General features: G+C 41.4%; 3 protein-coding genes and 1 pseudogene across 3 annotated transcripts in view; 2 read left to right on the forward strand and 2 right to left on the reverse strand.

Moving 5' to 3' along the window:
- The window catches only part of LOC118116027 (histone H1-like), a 444527-nt gene that overhangs the window by 407973 nt on the left and 12760 nt on the right, over positions 1–23794 (reverse strand). The window lies entirely within an intron of this gene.
- LOC118103898 (histone H4) lies at positions 1749–2158 on the forward strand. The gene has a single exon (XM_035150963.1). The coding sequence runs from the start codon at positions 1796–1798 to the stop codon at positions 2105–2107; it is 312 nt and encodes a 103-aa protein (XP_035006854.1). The 5' UTR covers positions 1749–1795; the 3' UTR covers positions 2108–2158.
- LOC118103897 (histone H2B) lies at positions 4438–5016 on the forward strand. The gene has a single exon (XM_035150962.2). It carries the CDS (start codon positions 4455–4457, stop codon positions 4827–4829), a length of 375 nt encoding a protein of 124 aa, XP_035006853.1. The 5' UTR covers positions 4438–4454; the 3' UTR covers positions 4830–5016.
- LOC118116723 lies at positions 21471–22185 on the reverse strand (annotated as a pseudogene).

Below are 23794 nucleotides of genomic sequence, written 5' to 3' on the forward strand. Positions count from 1 at the left end.
TGTCTGATTTAGTAAATACCAACTTTTGCTCTTCACATTAACACTAGGATACATGTTTTTTATATATTGTAAAATAATCATTAAAACATGACAGAGGTTCCCAAAAACTCTTTGACTCATACATTAAATTATTCATGTTTTGTGTGAGAAATCTCTGTCAACCTGTCAATATGTTACCTATTGATCAATAGATCAAGTCTTCTCAGACTTTTATAGCCAATAACATATTCATATTACAAATGAAGGCCTTAGTGTCAACAAACACTCTGTGTATCCAGAATGTACACACGTGTACAGTATGTGTAAGTGTGTGTGTAGATTGCTGTGTGTAAATGTAATTTTAACCATTCGAACAGACTTTATTTATGTAGTACTTTATATACAAACACTATAACACAAAGTACTTTCCATGCTAACTATGATAAAAAAACAACATCCCCCACCCCTCCACTCACCCCCATCCAAGCTCATAGCAAAACAATAATAACCGTGTTGTTGTTAATCTCATAGTTTTTAACTCATGAATCAAAGGTAGGAAAGCAAAGACAAAGGTGAGAGATGGTCACTCTGCCCAGGAGTTTGTTGAGCTCCTCGTCGTTGTGGATGATCAGCTACAGGTGGCGGGGGATGAAAATACCATGTTAAGGATGCCCCCACAAAACCAGGACCATTTTTTCTAAGGCAAATGAAACCAGATGAATGTAGTAAAACAGAATCCAGCAAAATGACAGTTTGTAATCAACAACACTTTCTAGCATACATGAGGTGCTTTTAAAACTGGTCAGTATTCAATGATGCCAAATGAAAGATGAACATAGTCACACTGTCACCCCGGACTAATAATATATGGGCATGTTCATAACACTATCAAAAACAATTCCAGACAAGCATCAAGTGCTTACACTGCTTGACCCTGCACTAACACTTTTGACCTACTGCAACATGACTTTTAGCGCTGATAAAACAAATCGGTGCATGTTTCCTTATAAAAGACCACATTTAAAGAGTCAATTTGTCTATTACATTGTTATGTCTTTGTTGTAATTTTTACCTTCCTATTGTCCTTGGGGTCAATTTTACCCCATTAAATGTTTAACTTCTCGAAATAAATAAATAGGTTACTTCATTTTTTTAGCTTCACATTTGACTTTTACTAATTTAATGGGGATCAGTGTTCTTTTACACGTATTTATATTGATTGTTTAGGACAATATCGAGTTCAATATAACATGGGGGGGGGGTTTAGATAAAAGGCTATTTAAGTAGTCAAGAAAGAAACAAACCATACTTGAAACATACACTTAGGTTACAATTTTTCTTATAATAATTTTCTGGAGGGTTTTAATTGCTCTGGTCAAAATGACTCAAAGGATAAACAATGTCAATTTGAGGATAACAGGAGGGCTCAGGGAGAAATCATGAGCTGAGTCTTTGTGTGACCACTGATTTTCACTCAAGGTTGCTCAATATTCATACATTGTCTAAGTACTTCCCTAATCAGTCCTAATGTTACTCTTATGTTTACTAAGCCTTTCCCCCAGGCACTATTACTACTTGATGGAAACGTGCTACAGTCCTACTGTTACACAAAACTGTCAGACCTTAATATCTACCGTCCTACATCCAAACCAGTGGAGGCGCTAGCGCACCATAGACTTTATTATCAGCGGCCATGAGGATCCACAGAGGAGGAAGACGGCCGCCTCTGTCTTCTATCAGGTCCTCAGTCAGGCTATGAATAGCTGTGTTTCCCGCGGAGCACTCTATTCACTAGATCTCATCTCACTGAAGAGAAATGTCTGGACGAGGAAAGGGAGGAAAAGGGCTCGGTAAAGGAGGCGCAAAGCGTCACCGCAAAGTTCTCCGTGATAACATCCAGGGAATTACCAAGCCCGCCATCCGCCGCCTGGCTCGCCGTGGCGGAGTGAAGCGTATCTCCGGTCTGATCTACGAGGAGACCCGCGGCGTGTTGAAGGTTTTCCTGGAGAATGTGATCCGCGATGCTGTCACCTACACCGAGCACGCCAAGAGGAAGACCGTGACCGCCATGGACGTGGTGTATGCTCTGAAGAGACAGGGCCGCACTCTGTACGGCTTCGGTGGATAAACTCACTTTACAACAGCTCAACAACACAACGGCTCTTTTAAGAGCCACACACTGAGTCAGTGAGAGCTCACATCCTCTGCTCAACACTAATCACTCGTTCTTCCAGATTACTAGTGATGGTGAGATGAAGCATTGAAGCTTTCCATCCAATTGGTTCACTCATGGGCCGAAGCTTCATGGCGCTTCATTTGCTCTACTGTGCCATCAATTGGACAATAAATGTAAAACAGGCAGAGCGATTATAATGACACCATGAATTGAATAAATGTTTGTGATGCCAATACATAAATTATGAATTTTTTTATATGGTGTCTGTTTTTATGATACAATGGGCAGAGTGTTGTGATGTGAATGTGCTTGTGTTACTTGTAACACGTAAAATAGGGACAATATTGTATTCATTTTTATTTAAATATTACAACTTTTCAACAGTGCTCGGTTTCCGGCGGCTTCTTTTTTTGCAAACAAATGCGCAATAAAGTCCCAAGTCCACAAAATGTGGGGGGGGGGGATCCATTGCGTTTCGCTGCCCCTTATATTTCGATTCGCAGGCACGTACGGCCGGCTTACGAGGCTTTGAAAGTCACCACAAAAATCTTTCTGGATTACTCGACACACGCTTCGAAGGCTGGACACGGAAGGGTTAGGGTTAGCCTAACCCCTAACCCCTCTACAGATTACAACAATCAAACAACGTCTGTAAATCGATGGAACTATAACGGTGTAACGTGAGGGTTCAATGTGGGGTAGTTTAATCTCTTAACGTGGAGAAACTCCAGGATGGAGACTGACTTAGTGAAGCTGCACTTTACTGTTCTCCACACTGATCATCAAGCACTCATACTTCCTGCTTCTCACTCATGTGACTGAACTAACAAGGAGAAGCCAGGAGGCCACAGACTGAGGTGAAAGAACTACAGAGGCAGATTCAACACATTGTTACTGTTCATATAAAGCTAATGTAAATATTTACATGTGTAAACATACATATGTAAATAACTAAACAGTAAATATTGTAAACAATTGTTATGTCAATTACCATAAACACAGGAATGAACTTAACTTACATTAGTCATCATTGATACGTAAACCCAGTTAAGCACCTGCATTAAATGTCTTTTCCCTTTTTGATTTGATTAGACTCGATCTCTCCACCTAACATATCCATAAATACAAAACTTTCCTCCTGCCTCCATCAATCATATCCACATTTACACTAACCTTAAAGGGATAGTAATGAAAATTCACCCTTTATCTAGTCACCACTATGCCGATGGAAAGTTCGGTGAAGTTTTTGAGTCCACGAAACACTTAAGGAGTTGTATTTGTGGAATATCAAATGTTTTCCTTCTTTGATTTGACTGAAATCCAAAAAGAACTTGTTCAGATCACTGGACTTTACTTGGTGTATCACCGGAATGTGGGAAAATGTGCCTTAAAGTTTAAGGCTCTTATTTTATATTTGTCGTAGTGTCCATTTCTGAATTCTGAAGTGTGTGTGTGTATAATTTAGTACATTAAAAAAAATAATGACGATTATAATGAAAATGTGCAAAATTTATCACGATCATCTTTTTCCCTTTTTTTCTTTGGGAGGGCGGCGCCCTATTGGCCAGCTGCACCTGTTTATGTTCCTCACACAAAGGAGCAGATACCGGTCCTGCTGATGGGTTGATGCTCTTCTACGGCCCTGTCCAGCTCATGTAACGCCCAGTCCCCTTCTGTCTCCTCCACGCTCTTGAGACTGTGCTGGGAGACACAACAAACCTTCTTGCTCCTGCACAGTTGGATGTTCCATCCTGGAGGAGCTAGACTACCTCTGCTACCTGATTGGACTGCAGGGACCGCCTCATGCTACAGGTAGTGACAAGGACACTAGCAGAACACAGAACTAGAAAAGAATCAGTCAGGAAGGATGAGGAGAGAGCAAATGTCTGTGACCACCACATATAAAACTGTTCCCTTTCTGTTGTTGTCTTGCTTTTGCCTCTTCATTGCACCTGTTGTCACTTTCATTTGCACCAAAACAGGTGAAATTGATTCACAATCACTTGTGCTTCCTAAATGGATTGAAAAACCTGAAGTCGAACTGACTTGGTGTTTTACTGTGACCATTAAGTGTTCCCAAAGTTCCCAAATGTTCCAGTTGAGCTCTACAGTTCAACCTCTGTCAGCAGCAGAATAATGGACTCATGAACATGGAGACACTCCCACGTGCTGTTTCACTGATGCTCAACATTCAGCCAATGACAGAGAGGAAACGGCACAGCATTATTTACATGTGATGTGTTCAAATACAGCCTGGCTACTGACGTTTGAATTCATTTGATCGAATAATATCGTGACGATGCCTGAACCAGTGAAGCCTGCGCCCAAGAAGGGCTCCAAGAAAGCGGTGGCGAAGGCCCCCGGTAAGGCCGGAAAGAAGAGGAGAAAGTCCAGGAAGGAGAGCTACGCCATCTACGTGTACAAGGTGCTGAAGCAGGTCCACCCCGACACTGGGATCTCCTCCAAGGCCATGGGCATCATGAACTCCTTTGTGAGCGACATCTTCGAGCGCATCGCCGGTGAGGCCTCTCGTCTGGCTCATTACAACAAGCGCTCCACCATCACCTCCAGGGAGATTCAGACCGCCGTCCGCCTGCTGCTGCCCGGGGAGCTGGCTAAACACGCCGTGTCTGAGGGCACCAAGGCCGTGACCAAGTACACCAGCTCCAAGTAAACGACTCTAAGGAAACATCACATCAAAGCAGCGGCTCTTTTAAGAGCCACACACTTTCTTTCTCACAAACTCAAATATAACACAGCACTTGATATCACTTTTTACTTGCTCACTTTCCTTTCCTGCCTGATTTTTTTCTGAGTGACCAATGACAGCTCACACAGTGTGTGTCTATAAAAACGGTTAAGTATTATTATAATCTATGGTGGACTAGTGGTAGAAAAGACGGACATCAGACCAGAAGATCACTGGTTTGAGGCCATGAACTGACAAAAACATACCTGGACCTGCGATACTTCTCCTTCAGACACTTAGGGTGGATCAGTCTTGTGCTGAAGGAACTGCCCAGTGCTGTGATGGTGTCCTGCAGGGGGGGGGGGACTGGTTGTCCATGAGAGACGACAGCTTTGCCATCATCCTCCTCTGTCCCACCATGTCCACTGGGTCAAGTGGGTATCCCAGGACCGAGCTGGCCCTCCTAGTCAGTCGGTCCAGTCTCTTCCTGTCAGCAGTTGAAATGCTGCTGCCCCAGCAAACTATTCCAAAGATGCCACCACAGAGTCATAACAAGTCATCAGGAGCGCCCCCTGCACTCCAAAAGACCTCAGACTCCTGAGCAGATACAGTCTGCTCTGGCTTCTTAAAGAGTGCACTGGCATGATCGGTCCAGTCCAGTTTTTTGTTCAGGTGAACTCCCAGGTACTTTCTATGAGGGGGGGACACCAATAAAGAAGTCTTGTGGAGATTACATATATACATAAAAAAGTAGTAGCAAAATAAGTTGAGAATGCACCAATAGAATTGCAGTTTTCACCCCTTGACTCCCTGTCATTGGTCCAGGAGGGGGGTAAGTGCACTAACTGTATTGAATGTGAAATTTATTTTCCTGTGTATCAGATATCACATGTTCCTGAGAGATTTGCTTTTTGTATAAATATTCACAACGCATAAATAATAGATGATTGCTACAAAATGTCTGACCTTGTGTTTTTGTTCATGATGTCTTCAATTAAATTGTTTTCCACAGGAGACCTCTCCAAGGACATGTGCCTGAAGACACAAGCAGAGTAATACATTAAAACAGAATTAAAGACTGGTTTAAATTCTTGAAAGTCTAATGGAGTTCGAAATGACTTTCTTCATATACTGTGGAGAACAAGGTGTACCATTGATAGTTGATGTGTTTTGTTTTTATGTATCATTGTATTTCAAAGGTCCAACTTCTCATTTTTCAGCTTTCAATTACCTCAGAGGGGTGTTTGTCAGTTAAAGGAACCCAGCCCCAGGGTCATCTCATGACCAACATTTCTTAGCTCACATGAGACCAGCTATTTAGGTTCACTGAAGAAGACCTGAGAAGTGGTCGAAAGCTCCAGAAGCAAGTGGAGCTTCTGGTTGAATTGATCCAGATCCGCTCCTCTGAGAACAGGTAGCTTCAGTGCTCCAAAGAGTTTTATGAGGAATCAAACCATTCAGATGGTGACAGAGCTACATGCCTTTGGTTTAGGATAGCCTCATCTTCATCTACCCAGAAGAATCAGAGAAAATATGAAAAAGTAACAGCTGAGTTCCATTCAATGGTCCTGATGTGTGCATGCTGGTCCACTGTCATATTTACTGAACCTTTAATACAACAGACTTTTAAAACCTGGTTTTACCCTTTAGCAAAAGTATATCAGAGTTAATATTTATGATAATACTTTGTAAAAAATAAAGAAGTTAGTAATAAATATGATTACTTCTTCCACTAGATCTACTTCATGACAAATGTAAGTTGAAAAAATGCATTTAATCTATTTATACCCTACTTTGACTTTCATTGAACAATATTAAAATGTGTTTTTGCAATCATACTGTACATCTTGACAGATATATACGGGTCCACCCCAATGACGTGAATCCATATGCCTTAGTATTGGAATTTGAAGTGTATTCCTTTGTATTAAGTCTTAGATGTTTGGTTTGCCTCATTATTGACAGGAACATCTGACACAGAAAAACTACACCAATGAATACATGTTGGATTCTAAAATTTTCCTAAAATGACTTATGCGTGTATTTGACAAGTTGGTGTGTGACATGATTTGCTCTCTGAGGAGAGTGTGGCTCTTAAAGGCCTTTGTGTGCAGTGGTTTCACGGCTTTGCTGCCCGGACTTGGGGGCCTTCTCGGTCTTCTTGGGCAACAGAACAGCCTGGATGTTGGGCAGCACGCCGCCCTGAGCGATAGTCCTCCGCCCAGGAGTTTGTTGATCCTCGTCGTTGCGGACGGCCAGCTGCAGGTGGCGGGGGGATGATACGGCTCTTCTTGTTGTCGCGGCGGCGTTTCCAGCCAGCTCAGGATCTCGGTCAGGTATCCAGCACAGCCGCCAGGTAGACGGGGGCGCCGGCACCAACGCGATGTGCGTAGTTGCCTTGCGGCAGCCTGTGGACGACCGACGGGGAGCTGAACCAGCGCGGGACGAGCAGTCTTGCGCTTCAGCTCGGCGCTTTCCGCCGGTTTTACCTCTGCCTGGACAGCCACATGGATGATTTGTTTCCCTAGAACCGTCAGAAGCTGTGAACAGACCACTGCTATATATCACCAGATGCTTGGGACAGTTCATGCCAGACCAGCAAGATAAGCCTCAGCAGAGCAGCGGAGACGGCCTGCACTTTCACTCCAATAAGCAGCAGGGACTCCAGGCAGGGCTGGGCTCAGAGAACCTCTCACCAATCAAGGACCCGGGGATCAAGCGGCGTCCTGTTTGGCTGGCTCCGCGGTTTAAAGCAGAGTGTGGCATCTCACCTCTGGTTTCTCCCGATCAGAGGAGATAAGAAACAAAAATGGCAAGAACCAAGCAGACTGCGCGTAAATCCACCAGGCAAAGCCCCGGGAAGCAACTGTGCAAAACATCGTAAAAACGCCAACCACCGGCAGCGTGAAGAAGCCTCACCGGTACAGGCCCGGTACCGTGGCTCTGAGAGAGATCCGTCGCTACCAGAAATCCCGGGCAGGCTGCTGATCCACAAGCTGCCCTTCCAGCGCCTGGTCAGAGAAATCAGCTCCAGGGTTTCGGGAAGCCGACCTGCTTCAGGCTCGCTGTCATGGCTCTGCAGGCCAGCGAGGCTTTACCTGGTCAGCCTGTTGAGACACCAACCTGTCGCGCCATCCACCAGAGAGTTACCATCATGCCCAAAAAAAAGGACGCCTGTGGCCCGCCGCATCCGCGGAGAGAGGAAGCAAACTGCTGCTGCTCCACAGCGGCGTGCACTGTGGCTCTTTAAAGAACCTTCCTGCACTCGAGACAAACTCTCGCTGCCTCACTGGTTACCTGACTGTTCACGTACATATAATACACTGTAAATAACTGACTAAAGAATTTGAAGTAAATATCTGGCCAATAAAGTATTACACAAATACAATTAATTTCTGTTAAGTAACTACAGTATATTATAGAAATATTTTTACAGTTTAAAAAACATTGCAAACTTTATTTAGCTACAACATTAATTTAACAACAGCAAACAGCTGTGGTATTTCCACAGCCACTATACACAAACAGATGTGCAGTTAAATGGTTGTTTACATTGGTAGCTTTTCAAATTATTTACATTGGAAGCTTATGCAGACTAAGACCCATATTGCTATTAATCAAATATTCAGATAAATTTTTGCTTTCACTTGCATGTTAAAAGGAACCAGAGTCAGGCTACAGTAAATAAACTTCTTTTATTTTAACTGGGTTGAGTTCTAAAATACATGTGTAACTTTAAGAACCTGAGTTGACCTTGCTTTCTGAGAAACTGATCCTCAGTGCAAACATTTATCAAAAGTCATTTAAAGATGCCTTTAGTAATACATCCCAATTGTTTTGAAAGTCCCCCAGGGATTAGGCCCTTAAAATAAAGTGAAATATTTGCAGTATGATCATGGTGTAACAGTGGCATGAGAGGAATTCATCCCAACAGAACATTAGGGTTAGGGTTAACATGCCAACATTAATAAAAACAATTCTTGATGGTGGATCATGATCGTGGTGGCAGCTGACCATAGACTATGATTGCAGCAGGACTGCTTGATGCATAGTATTTCTCCTCGAATGCTAGAGCCATTACTAATGATAATCCACCAATTCATTGACCTTCAGTTGTCTTTAAAATATTTACCCTTATCAATGTTGCTAAAACCTTTATCTTTCTGATGTTCTCCTTTACACTTGACATCTATTGCACTTCTGTCTGTCCTGGGAGGGATCCCTCACATGTGGCTCTCTGGGGTTTCTACCTTCTTTTACCCTGTTAAAAGAGGTTTTTAGTGATTTTCCTTACTCTTGTTGAGGGTTAGAGGCAGAGATGTCACACCTTGTTAAACCCTATGAGACAAATTGTGGTTTGTTAATATGGGCTATACAAATAAAATTTGATTGATTGATTGATTGATGATCATTTACGACTTCCCAAAATAGTTGAAGTGTATCCAGATAATGAATGGTTTAAAACTGTGATTTCCAGTTTCAGGCATTTTTACCAAAGAAGACTTTACAAACCATAATTTTTCAATTAGATGTTATAAGGATTAACTGGCTGTCAGATACCCGCAGAGGGCAAAGCTTAATCATGATGCATCTCTAGAAGCACCAACTTGTTGATAAATGTGTATCTTATGTACAAAGAAATACAGCTAATCATAGATTTCTTTGGTTTTTTTATTATTGCAATTAACATTTGTAGTATAAACTCAATTCAACAAACATAAATTATTAACAATATAATAAGTATATCCTAGTATATACTCAAATCAACAAACATAAATTATTAACCATATAAATAAATAAGTATATCATAGTATAAACTCAATTGAAAAGGCTAACAAGAATATATATAAAAATACATAGTAAAATGTAAACAGATTTTTTAATTGAAATAGAAAATAAACAAGATAAATAATAGTCATGTCCATATATTGTATGTATGTGATGCTCTGAAGATGCTTATGCAGGTGTGTAAGATACTACAGATACTAAATGAAGATTCCAGAGGGCCTGAAAAGAAAACTCAGGGCTGGGAATGAAACCTGTGTACTGTCACTTGTGGATCAGGAACATGTCTCTGATCTGAACACAGCAGCTGGGGATGATAAGACGGTTCCCGACCTAAAGAGCCATGTTGCCAATAAATAAAGTTAGCGATAGGCCGCATAGCTGCTCCTGTCATCCCCAGGTTCTCTAATATGGCCCTAGTACACGTAACATCCTCCGGTGCAATACTGTGAATTCTTAAAAGAAATTCTTCTAGGCAGTACTGGGAGAAGGCGTGGTTAATCGACCTCACACAGTTTCATGATCCAGCCCAACATTTTCTCTCGGTCAGTAGGCATGTCCCCACAGTTACCACAAGTACACCATGGTAACCCTGGCACTCCCAGCTAAAGATGGGTTACCATGCCTGTGCTGAAGCATCATCAAGGCATCAGAAGTAACCCTGGCTGCCTCTCCCAGGAGTTGGTTGGTCAGCTCTCTGTACTCTTCTAGCCTCATCTCTAAGACAAGTCTCTGGAAGCATAAAGGAGGAGAAACACAGTGTAAACTATTATTTGCTGTATTTGTTTATATTATTTTTGGCTAAATTATTATTTCAGTGATTAGTTGTGAACTCTAACGTTTTCATCAACATGTGAGAACAATAACAGGTCTACATGTCAACATATTCCTCTAATGTACTATAACTATGTAGCCATTATTCAGTGAATGTCTCAGATAATATTACAGGAGCATTACTCAGTAAGATGTAAACACAGAGATACAGTACATAAAATAAGTTTTATCTTGTGGATATCACACAGACAATGTAGAATATAATAAAATAACGTGCTGAAAATACTGAGTTTCTTTGTTGTATTTCCCTCTCTCTCCTCCTCCTCCTCTCCTCCCTCGCAGCAGCTGCTCCAAAGCTCTCCACCGTCTGTCCCTCACAGCTCCTCTGCCTGCCTCTCTGACCTCTACCTCTTCTTCTTCCTCTTCCTCTCCCTTTCACCTCTCTGAATCTCTCAGCTCTGTTTCATTCTTTAAGGGAAATACACAGTTCCTGCTAACGCTGCCTTGCGTAAAGACCCAGTCATATTCAATGAAATAACTGGTTTGCTAACGTTAGCATTGTGTTCCAGCTACTACTGCCAAACGTCAGTAATAGAAGCGTATTTTCTTTGCAGTAACACTTATATCCATGTACACTATCAGCGACAGTTTAAAAAAAGACACTAAAAAGACACCTCATCACTGGATAGAAGAGATAGCTTCCGCAAACTAAACACACCTCTTCTGACTATACCTTGAATAAAAAGTTGAAACTAACAATTTAGTAGCATTTAAATGGCACTCACTTATAGCACTTTGTGGTTTGCTTTCTTGAAGAAAATTGTACTTTTTGATTCTTCTTGTTCTGGGTTTTTACCCATGGTTGAATACACTTATACAAATGTAATGTAATGTAATGTAATGTAATGTAATACTTGATGCTGTCGTAGACATTTTGACATGCAGGGCCACCGTAGCTCTCTCACTCAGGAAAGGAGGGGAGCTGAGAAAGCACTAAGTTTGATACTTGTTACACTTAACCTTTAACATTTAGGCTGTGTATTTATCCAGGTTGCTTTGGATTGAATTGTTTTAATGATACTAATGTGATACTAACATCAATAATAATAACATATATACTTTCAGACATCTTGCATTTCTTAACCCCCAAATGTTCCAGTTGAGCTCTACAGTTCAACCTCTGTCAACAACAGAATAATGGACTCATGAACGTGGAACACTCCACGTGCTGTTACACCAGCGCTCAACATTCAGCCAATGACAGAGAGAACGGCACAGATAGTTACATGTGATGTGTTCAAATACAGCCTGGCCACTGGCGTCTGTATTCATTTGATCGACTAATATCGTGACGATGCCTGAACCAGCGAAGCCTGCGCCCAGAAGGGCTCAGAAAGCGGTGGCGAAGGCCCCGTGGGAGAGCGGAAAGAAGAGGAGAAGACTCAGGAAGGAGAGCCATATCTACGTGTACAAGGTGCTGAAGCAGGTCACCCCGACACTGGGATCTCACTCAAGGCCATGGGCATCATGAACTGCTTCGTGAGCATCTTCGGCACATCGCCGGTGAGGCCTCTCGTCTGGCTCATTACAACAAGCGCTCCCACCATCGCCTCCAGGAGATTCAGACCGCCGTCCGCCTGCTGCTGCCGGGGAGCTGGCTAAACACACTCTGCAGGGCACCAAGGCCATGACCAAGTACACCAGCTCCCAAGTAAACGACTCTAGGAGACATCGAAAGCAACAGCTCTTTTAAGACCACCTCTCTATGGAGACAAACTGTCCTGACTCTAACGACATGTCCATCATTATTAAAAATATCCACTTTTAAATAATACTGTAACTGTGGTTAATTAGATCATGGTTGAATTTAATAATTGGGTTCATATTGAAGTTTTCTTGCATCCATGTCCACAGGGACAATATATTACAAATATTGTAATGATGGATGTATTTTCATAGTGCTATAATACACTGGTGGTTTGAGGCTGCTAATGTAGTTATCCATTTATGATCTTTTTTAGTACACAACATACCCATGTATTAGTCCCATTAGCTCCAAAACATCCATTCAAGTGAAAGCCTTTTCAACACAACAAACCAGTGTGCCCATGGCCCTGAAACAAGGTATCCAATTTAGTTGTTAAAATTATATACTTAAAAATTACAGCCTTTTGATGTGGTTTTATCTTCCCGCTAAGTTTGTTAACACACCTACACAGGGGTCATTGTCATTGTTGGAAAAACTAGTCAGAATAGGGTTAGAGGTTTACATACAAAGGAGTGATCATGATTTGAAAAACTGTTAAATCTGAAACACTAAATTGCTATTAATTTACACTTGAGCACTGGGTGTAAATGAACATGTAATGGACCCACCCAAGCAGGGCCTTAGAAAGATTTGAAAAACAATCGTCAGGTGGGGGTTACTTAGATTTACTTTCAATGAAGATCTATTGATATTTGAAGAAAACATTTATTTCACAAACCTTTTTTCTTAGAAAACACATGGAGTTCATGTAGCAGCCATTTTCTATTCAGCTTGATGCTAACAAACTACTTCAGAGAATGAAATGATATATAAACATTCTAAACCATTTCCTCAGATACATTTGACTGTAGTAGTTGACAACACAGGAAATATTAATAAGTTTAAATATTCTAAAACTAGTAAACTTGCACGAACCTGTAGTCCATGGATGCACTCTGCATAGGTGGAAAATGAGTGGTTCCTTCAGAGTGACTGCTGTCGCTAATATTGGCTGATTTTATAATTTAATGAATGTCTAACGGTGACAAAAACTGGAAACAGCTTTAAAACCTTAAGAAATGTACCGGTGTCACTAAAGATCAATTTTGCTCTGATAGGTTATATTCAGATTTTCTTATGTGGAAATAAGCTTGTTTAATCATTACAAAATACTTGTATCCATTTTGTACTGAATGTTTGAGCTTCTCTGTGGCCTTCATGTTTTAGATGTAGTGGAAGACTGTGTGATAGATTTGATATAATAACAATTAAATTAAATTGAAGGGATAAGAATGTTGAAAAACATTCTATTGTTAATCATAATATCTACAGATTGAAAAAGAAATATTTAGAATTTTTTTAACTTTGAATAGCAGTTTCTACTGCAGGGCGTGTTGTCCCATGTGTCAAGAATCTGTGATTTGTATTTATTCATGAGAGAAGGTGGTGATTTTTCCCCCTGTTGGTTATAATTGTATTTGTAAAGAAGCTCATTAAATCATTGCTCCTCAAGAGTAAGAGAATAGATGGATCAGTAGAACTATGACTCTCTGTCATCTCTCAGTGCTTTCTTGTTATATATCAGGCTATCTTTCCAGGCCAGGTGAAAATCACACCTTGGTTGGTGAGCAACCTCTTCCTCTCCAGCTTCTGTGATGTGTTTTAAAACACGTATTTGATACTGGTGTACTCCTTATTGTTCAGCTGAACTAAGACTGTCACTGGTAACATAAATGAAAGTTGATCACCTAACTAAACGTAAATACAGTCAGATCATCTAATTCACGTGAAGCGGCAACGACTCCCGGCTTCATATAGCCGAGAGTGCTGAAGTTAATGTTGGCGGAGTCGGTGTGCTTAGCCACCAAAGCGATGTCAGACACTATTTTCTCTGGCCCTCTCCCCTAACACAACAGGTGATGACATGTTTAGCCGCATATTTGTCTTTTGCTAACAGCTTCAAACTTTTTGGAGGAAACCTGTTCTTGTTAGGAGAGGCAGGCGTTCATCCCACTTGTCTATTAAATGACAACCCAGAGTTGGGACCATAAGATCATTATCATCTGAAAAGCTGTACAGATTTAATAACCTAGTCTCAGATCACAACATTGATTTATTGTCCCTCACTGGGGCAGTGGCTGCAACCTGATGAATATGTCAGTCTCAATGAATCCTACTCCCCAGTCATATAAATTCACACGTTCCCAGGAATTTGGTCGAGGAGGTGGAGTGCTGTATTTTTAACTCCAGTCTAATGAGTAATCCTAAACCTAAACTAAGCTACAACTCATTTGAAAGTCTTGTTCTTGATCTTCCACACCTATCAGAAATACCAACAGCCAATCATATTTGCTGTAGTTTACCGTGCTCCGGGGCTTGTTCTGAATTTTAGCAGAATTCCTGATTTTTATCAAACCTAGTCCTAAAGGCGATAAATTATTATTGTTGGTGACTTTAATATTCATAATGAAAATAATAAAGATAGCCTTAACACTTATTTATTTCAATACTAGACTCAATAGGTTTCAGTCAGTGTACACCAACGTACTCATTGTTGTAACCACACACTTGACCCTTGTATTATCACGGTGTCAAAATTGAACATCTAGCAGTACTTCGCGCAATCCAATTCTATCAGACCATAATTTAATAACCTTGATTTGTCATTATCAAGAATATATGCCACTAATAAAAACTATTCCTCTAGATGTCTACAAATAGTGCTGTAGCTAAATTTAAGGAAATAATTCCGATCACATTTAAACCCGTGTATCCGTCGATACAACCAACAAATTCTTTAAAAACCTAGCTCCTGAGATTGACCATCTCGTCGATAGCTCTGTAAGGTCATTACGAATTAACATTAGACTCAATGGCGCCTCTAAAAGAAAGCGTGTAAAAGACATGGTAAATTGTCCATTAGTATAATTCCAAGACAACATGAGTTAAAACAAGTATCAAGAAAACTAGAAGGCGTGGCTCCAGCAACCGTGTTGAATATCTCCTAGACTGGAAAGAATAGTGTTAAAGCATATGAAGGCCCTCCACAAAGCAAGGCTGCCTGTTCAAAATAATAGAAGAGAATAAAGCAGCCCCAGGTTTCTCTTCAGCACACTGTAGCAGGCTGACAGAGTCACACTTCCACGAACCCAGTATTCCTTGATCTAAATAACAATATCTTTGTGACCTTCTTTAATGATAAAATTCTTACTAACAAGTCAAATCAACCATCTCTGCCCTCAATTGGCACTAATACCCTACCAAGAACAGAAATCTCAAGCGGCTGAGAATCCCCTGCCAATTATTTAGACAGCTTTATATCTGATCACCACCAGTCAATGTTAAAATAATCATGTTCTAAACCAACAACTTGTATGTGATTCATTCCTACAAAATTGCCGCTAGGGGACATGCATGCAAATTCCACTTTGTTAGTGTAGCTACAGGTTAATGTGGGTATCTGGCATGTCTACCAACCCAAAACTCTGGGAAAAAAACATTCATACGTTTTGTTATAGTTCCTCTAAGTCAAGCGTCTTAGCAGGCGACTTCGATTGCGCTTCCTGGGTTTGTGTCGTAACAAAGGAACTGGAAGTCTCCCTACATGGTGCCCCCCGTCCCCCACACTCGCTCGCGCGGGTTTACACCGGAGGCTGCGAGGCGGCCTGCCCCCTTCGTTCCCAGCACGCAGCCGGGCTGTTCTGGACGAGCATTTCTCAGCCTGGTCCAGCCGCGATTCACTCATGTGGCATTTGTCTGGATCGTTGGGACTGGGAGGCTGCAGCAGCTGCTCGGGAGGCGACCGCCCGCTCTCCCATGCGTGAGCTGGAATTTGTCATCAGCGCCACACAGCCAGCAGTGTGGAAGACTTCGCAGTGTTCAAGCGCTACTGTAACCCCGAACCCGACATTCAGCAGGTACAACAACAGGCAGAAAGCAGAATCATGGGCTGACCTTATATATACAGTCTATGGGGCTGACCAGGCGGAGAAATGCTCGTCCCGTGTGAACAGCCAGGCGGCTGCGGCAGCGAGAAGCAGCGCTGCACTGCCTCGCAGCGGTCTTCCACACTGCCAGCTGTGTGGAAGACTTCCGCAGTGTTCAGCTCTACTGTATGCCGGGTTACAGTGAATTCGCCGGAGTTACAGTAGTTACGCCGGGTTACAGTAGTTACGCGGGAGTACCGGACGCGGAAGCGCCACTGCCGAGCAGCGCAGCGCCGTTCTCCAGCCAGCAGCCGCCTGGCTCTGTTCACAGAGACCCGAGCATTTCTCCGCTGGTCCAGCCCCATAGACTGTATATATAAGGTCAGCCAGCCTCTGCTTTCTCTGCTTTGTTGTTGTACCAGATCAATGTCCGAGGTTCCAATGTGATAGTCTTCATAGCCCCCCACCCCTCTCTTTCTCTCTCTGTCTGTCTGCTTGTGTGCTTGTAGTGGATGGGCAGAGGGGACATTTAATGATGTGATTGGAAAATTAAAACTCCAGGACAACAGAAGGGAATACAAAGTATGGGATGCATATTTGATAATTTATATCATATAAAATATGTAATTTGTAATAGTTTAAAATCATGGGGGAGAGGGGGAGAGGGGAGCTGGCTCATTAGCATTTAAAGGAACAGGCACTCAAAACAGGTCACTCCTGTGGAGGGCTACTGTTTATACAGGAGTAAAGGGTGCTGTTTTTAAATGATCCTTGTATTGGTATTTTGACCAAAGTATGTTTACGAAACATTTCATTAAGACCCCAAAGACCATATCAACTTGTGGTAAAATGGGCATGCTATGTCCCCTTTAAGTAATATAGATGGTGTTTGTATTAGTTTATCGACTTTGCGCAGGCACCTCAGGAGTCTGCGGTTGTTCAAACGGAAAGACCATTCGATCTGCTGGGCGTTTACAGTTTTCCTACAGGATCAGTTGGTGAATATGAATGCTTCTGGATATAAGATGATGCATCTGAAATGCATTCCAGGCCGGCCTGCGTGGTGACTCAAGAGACAATCAGGCATTTGCTGAAAATACTGGATCCCCACGAATGGAACTGAGGCCGAATTGCAGCCGGTGTGTTTGTATCAGAATCCAGGTCGAACTTTCTATAGCACATAGATTCATATGATAAACTCAAACCATATGGAATCTGCATCAATGGTGCAATGAAAGCGGCGTTTTCAAGAATGGTGGTGTGGCTACATGCATACTCTACAAGTAGTGATCAAAGGTAATCGCTGGATACTTTATTGATGAGGTGTTATCAAGAAATCGGACTGCTACTCGGGTGATCAGACCTAGGGACAGAGAACTGCTGCGTGGAGCAAGTACAAATATTCATGAGAGATGATCCTTATGGACGAATTTTGAACAGATGCTTTTGTATAGCTCAAGCAATCATAACCAACAGATTGAGCAGTGGTGGGGTTTTTAGGAAGCAGCATGCACAGTTCTGGATGAACGTATTTCAGGATTTAAAAGAAGTCTGACCATTTCTCTGGTGACTTCCTCGACAAAGGTCTGATACAGTTCACATGTCTCGAAGTAATAGAGGTAAGAAAAACTTTTTTTTGAAATGTAGCCTATAATTCAAAGTTTTAATACATTATTTTGTCCATGGTGTCATATGTTAAGCAAGTGTGTGAGGTTCTTCTTCTATATTACCAGCAACAAAAAGTGAATTCCACTGTTAAAAAAATGAAGCACCACAGGGAGGTCCTTAAAAAACTATTTAATACCAATAAAATACCCAGAATACTATAAAGGACTGGTAGTAAATGTTAATGTTCACTGAAATAATGTGTGTTTATGGTTTAAGAATAGAGTTCCCAGCTGAGTTAGAAGGATTGTTGTTTAAGTAACCCGAGTTTTCCAGAAGGCCAGTGAACATGTCAGTGTTTGGGCACGTGACACTGTTAGACATTTCCAGCTACTAATGGCTGTGGGTTCGGGGATATGGCTGTGCTTCTCATTGCCTGGGGAGACAGAGGTTTGTCCTCTGACCACAGGGGGATCCCTGTGTCGCCGTCGCGCTGTTCTCTCTCGGTTCAGATCATCCGTGTCTCGTCCTCACCACGCTGGTCCCGCTGCCCCTCCCCTACTAGGGCGCTGCGCTGCTGGGGGCGCCCGTGTTGTTTTTTCTGCTTGGGGGTGAGAGAGGGGTGTCTTTCAGATAGTTTTGCCATCAGATGGTTTTGAATCTGAAAAGTAACTAACCAAGGCTGTCAGACAAATTCAGTTGATAGTATTTGCCCATGAGATGTAGGGAGTAAAAGAATAAAGTTGCACAAAATACCCTAAATGCAAATACTCAAGTAAAATTACAAGAACCTACATTGTATCTTAAATGGCTATTAGTTGAGTAAATGTAGTAAATTCCCCCACTGCAAACAGTTGTGGTTGGGCTTAGGACAAAATCCTCATATGAAGACTAATTATTTTCGAAAGAGGGATTAACATGCACCCTTTTCCAGGGTATATGCAATGAAAATGTTGTGAAAACCCTGCTCTATTGTGGACAATAACAATTTATTTTGCCTTCAGTTGGTTAGCCACGTTAACTAATGTTCTCACTTCCCCTCTTTTCCCTTATATTTAGAGAGAACTGCAGGATGTTGTTCACCTCTGGAACACTCACAGAATTTGCCGATGCAGAAATGCCGGTGGCCCCAGGGAGGAGCGTCCGGTGATGATGTACACCCCTTCCCCAACTATTTTGGAATTTGCTGGGAGTACCTTAAAGATATCCCAACAGAGAATACAGGCATGCAGGGAGGAATGCCTACAGAGAGGACCATATCCCTGTGATAGTACTGTGTTCAGATAAACAGTCTTCATCCACCCACCTCTCAGAGGAAGCCATTGAGCTTTACAGGTTTTACGGGCTTACATATATGCCCATATTTAATAATCACAAGTTGTTCTACTGGATCAGATGATTGAATGTGACACCCATCCTCAACAAAATAACACTATATTTTGTTTGTCTATGAGTGGAAAATGTTATGTTGACTGCGAATTTCAGTTTAAATGATTGACAGATGTATTGTCTCCTAAGTAATGAATAGCAATGAACTCTAAAATAGTGACATCTCCCCTCTGAGTTTCATATCATCTCTTTTCATTCACATCATTATGGAAGAAATAGTACATCTCAACAAGGTAACTGGGGCAGTCCTGAGAATAGGCGTCTCACACATTTTTGTCTTTTGCGAAAAATGTCAAATTTGTCCTCATAATTGGAACTATGTAGCATGACTGAATGTAGTCTGACACACTTTGGTTATTCACATAATCATCCATAAAATCAAACATGTTATAATATCTTGGGATGGGTGTCTATGGGCTGAAACCTTAAAACACCCACACTTCTGGCTGCAGTCCAGTGGTGTTTGGCATCAGACAAACCTGGTTATAAAGAAGTGCAACAGTTTAATTTCTCCCCTATGTGATTTAGTGTTTATACACTATTTAAGGCATTTATGAAATTCCTTCCTTTTTGTGTCTTTCTCATCAAGATATTTCAATTGCCACCAAAGAATTACATGGCATTTGGTGATGTAGACATGATATAAGAATATATTGTCTATTATTTAGTGCTGATAAGTCAACTATCTTTTGCTCGTTTAAATAAAAGCAGGCCAATCTTGCCTATGTAGCCTAATAAAATGTGGTCTGTCATCCTAATATTGTTTTCATTTGCAGTGTAGCTACCATGATACAAATAAAGCCTAATTTCCACACTAATTAAAGTATGCCACATTTTTTTCCTTTTTGAATTAACCCATGTTTGATCCATAAACATTTCACAATAACTATTGTTCGTGTTTTGAAGGATGAAACAGTTTAAGTCCCAAAAGTAGCTTTATTGCAAGATGCCCAGCAACATATATGTGCATCTTAGTGTTTTTTTACTCTAATGCTTTTCTGCTTCTTTAATTACTCATATTTAACAACTGCTGCCACCTAGTGTATAAAACATGCAGTAGCATCTGATCCACAACAATAAGTAACAGGAAATGTCTACTTAAAAGATTCCCTGTGAAGGAATTTGATAGATAATATAAGTTTTTATCAATTGCAGTTATCAAAGTCAAGCAGTCTGCTTTGTGAGACAGGGTCCACCAGTTTTAGAACAAATAAATGCTTACAATAAATAGTCAGGTACCATTTGTGGCAATGGGTAGTTAAACTTATCTGCAGTAAAGACACAATTAGTTTGATCCTGAATGCTTACCAAAACAAAGAGAGAAACCAGTGTTTTTATTTATAAAAGAGTAGGACACTTTTGAGGTACTCCTTAATGTATATTACAGATTAACAAACAAACACAGCCAGTAATAACAGCTGACATGAGCAAGAGGCTCCAATTCAATTATAATTTCTTATTAAAAAATGCAACTGTGTGAGAACCATTTTCCAAAGATTCTACTCAAACTGAGTACAGACAATAAATCAAGTAAATTTTAAATAGATGTTTCTTAGTCATTTACATAACAAAATGTGTGAAAACATGACTTTGTAAAGGCTCAATTTGTTTATAGGTCTAGCTTTTTTTATAGAATCACAGGGTTCAACAGATGCTCTGCAAAGTGTCAGCAATACCACTATAAAATAAATGAAAAGCTTTTAAATAATTCAAGAAATTGGAAAGTAGTAACATACCCAGCCTGCTCAGGCATTTCAAACATCAACATTTTTCAATAACAACACTTCCAAAATAATTCAACTCTGCTTCAGTGTAAGGCTTGGACACCTTAACACAACAAAATGCACAAAAAGACTTCCTGTTAACATCAGAAAGGTTTAGAGGATGATGTCTTTTGTATTTTCATAAAGAACTTTCACATTGTCTACAAAACTGTACTGAGCTGGTATATTAGATGAAAAAGTACACAAAGCAGTAAACAATTTTTGCAAATTTACATTGTTTTTGGTGTAGTAGTCCTTCAAGTGCATGAACAGACTGTTCATCAACCATTTGTTACAAACAGTTTAAGTGAGGTGATGACTTTCTTGATAAAATAGAAAATGAGAATTTCGAGATAATTATCTTTTTTTTTAAGTAGATGCAATACTCTTCCGTAGCTTTTCCCTCCCAAAGTGTAAATATATGTTTTTATATCACTTGATAGTATTTGATGTTTGATACTTCCTAAATCTTGACATTACTGAAATAGATATTTAATATATTTCTGTATAACTTGACTCCCTTTAGTTAGAACTCTGTCTCTACATATTTATTGTCAGTGGTGATGATTGATGAAGCAGCTCTTTGTGGATAGACGTGTGTGGCTCTTAAAGAGCCTTTTACCAGGATGGACATGTTTCACAGTGAGGACATCTCCCACTTCTTCTTGGCTGCTGTCCTCTTCACTTTAGGTTTAGCGACCTTCTTCGCAGGGGCTTTCTTGGGTGCAGGGGACTTTTTCACCACCTTCTTGGGGCTCTTCACCACCTTCTTAGGGCTCTTCGCGCCACCTTCTTGGGGCTCTTCACTGCCACCTTCTTGGGGCTCTTGGTGGGCTCCTTCCAGCCCGCTGCTGGTTTCGTCACCTTCTTCAGGGACTTTTTGGCGGCTGCTGGCTTCTTGGCTGCCGCTGACTTGGGCTTTTAGCCACTGCGGGTTTCTTGGCGGCAGGCTTCTTCGGCACAGGAGCGGCCTTCTTCACCGGCTTCTGGACCTTGGTCTCCACCTTCTTGCTCATCTTGAACGAGCCGGTGGCCCCGGTTCCCATGGTCTGGACCAGGGTCTCGTTGACCACCAGCTTCTTGATGGTGTTGTTGGCTGCCCAGGCATTGTTCTTCTCCACATCGTAGCCTCCGGCGGCAGAGCCTTCTTGAGGGCGGCCACTGACACGCCGCTCCGCTCCTTGGACACTTGGACACGGCTTTCGATGAGCTCGCAGCGCTGGGACCGACCTTCTTCGGTTTCGACCTTCTTCTTGGCCGCTTTAGCCTTGGCGGCGGCGGGGCTGGAGCTGGAGCTGGAGCGACTTCTGTCATCTTTCTCTTTGCGTTTAGATCAACGAGGAACTATCGGAGTGAGTGACCGGACTGTAGAAGAGTCCTGATCGGGAGGCAGTACTTGAACACACCATGAGAACCGTGAAGACTCAGTCGAGCCGTGAAGCTCCTGTGTGCAGTGTGAACACCAGGGCACTTGTGTTTTCTCTTCACTGATAAACAGTGAAAACTCAGTGGGTGAGCGGTGCTGGAGGCTGACAGTGGGGAAGCAGGTAGCGGACTTGTCTGTCTTCATATTGAAGTCATGAGGCTCTGATGCTCTCTGCATTTTGTCAGTGGAGCCTCAAACCTCACCCGTTCACCGCGGTGAGCAGCGCTGCTCGGCTTTTCCCACTCGTTTCTCTCCTAAAATGAGTTCAGCTCCCACAGCTCTTAAAACCCGTTTCCCAGCTGCTCACATGTTTGTTCAGAGAGACCGAGTAAAAACAAGCACCTGCTGATGATCCCTTTGTAATAAAGTCAGAAGTTATTGTGCAGGCAGCAAACACACCGCTGATGGACGAGGCTCATGGTGAGTTGAGCCAGACTTCCTATCAGAGCCGTGAACGTGTCATGATGAGGATGCTGGAGAGTCATTCTATTATTAGGACTACATTTCATGTCCATGGGTTTAATTTGTCACTTTGACTAAATATTCGCTGACGTGATCAAATTAATATTGTGGTACATTCTCTTTCATTTAATACCAAAAGTCAACAGGTTCCATCATTTATTTGCAGGAAATGTTTATGCTTTACTGAATTTGCAGTTTCTCTGCTGTCTGATTTAGTAAATACCAACTTTTGCTCTTCACATTAACACTAGGATACATGTTTTTATATATTGTAAAATAATCATTAAAACATGACAGAGGTTCCCAAAAACTATTTGACTCATACATTAAATTATTAATGTTTTGTGTGAGAAAATCTCTGTCAACCTGTCAATATGTTACCACAATGATCAATAGATCAAGTCTTCTCGAACTTTTATAACCAATAACATATTCATATTACAAATGAAGGCCTTAGTGTCAACAAACACTCTGTGTATCCAGAATGTACACACGTGTGCAGTATGTGTAAGTGTTTGTGTAGATTGCTGTGTGTAAATTGTAGCATGTAAAGCATGTAATTTTAACCATTCAAACAGACTTTATTTATGTAGTACTTTAGATACAAACACTATAACACAAAGTACTTTTCCATTCTAACTATGATAAAAACAACATCCCCCATCCCTCACTCACCCCCATCCAAGCTCATACTTTAAAAACCATGACCATTTCTTCTAAGGTCCATTTTCTGCAAATAAAACCAGATGAATATAGTAAAACAGAATCCAGCAGAATGACAGTTTGTAATCAACAACACTTTCTAGCATACATGAGGTGCTTTTAAAACTGGTGGGCATTCAATGATGCCAAATGAAAGATGAACACTTTGATCACTGTCACCCGGACTAATAATAAATGGGCATGTTCATAACACTATCAAAAACAATTCCAGACAAGCATCAAGTGCTTACACTGCTTGACCCTGCACTAACACTTTTGACCTACTACAACATGACTTTTAGCGCTGATAAAACAAATCGGTGCATGTTTTCTTATAAAAGACCACATTTAAAGAGTCAATTTGTCTATTA

Source organism: Hippoglossus stenolepis, chromosome 10, assembly GCF_022539355.2.
Source record: "Hippoglossus stenolepis isolate QCI-W04-F060 chromosome 10, HSTE1.2, whole genome shotgun sequence".
In the NCBI taxonomy this organism is placed as follows: Eukaryota; Metazoa; Chordata; class Actinopteri; order Pleuronectiformes; family Pleuronectidae; genus Hippoglossus; species Hippoglossus stenolepis.

Bases quoted from the DNA above. Each gene is read 5' to 3' on its own strand.
- LOC118103898 (XM_035150963.1), top strand. From the start codon at position 1,796: ATGTCTGGACGAGGAAAGGGAGGAAAAGGGCTCGGTAAAGGAGGCGCA.
- LOC118103897 (XM_035150962.2), top strand. From the start codon at position 4,455: ATGCCTGAACCAGTGAAGCCTGCGCCCAAGAAGGGCTCCAAGAAAGCG.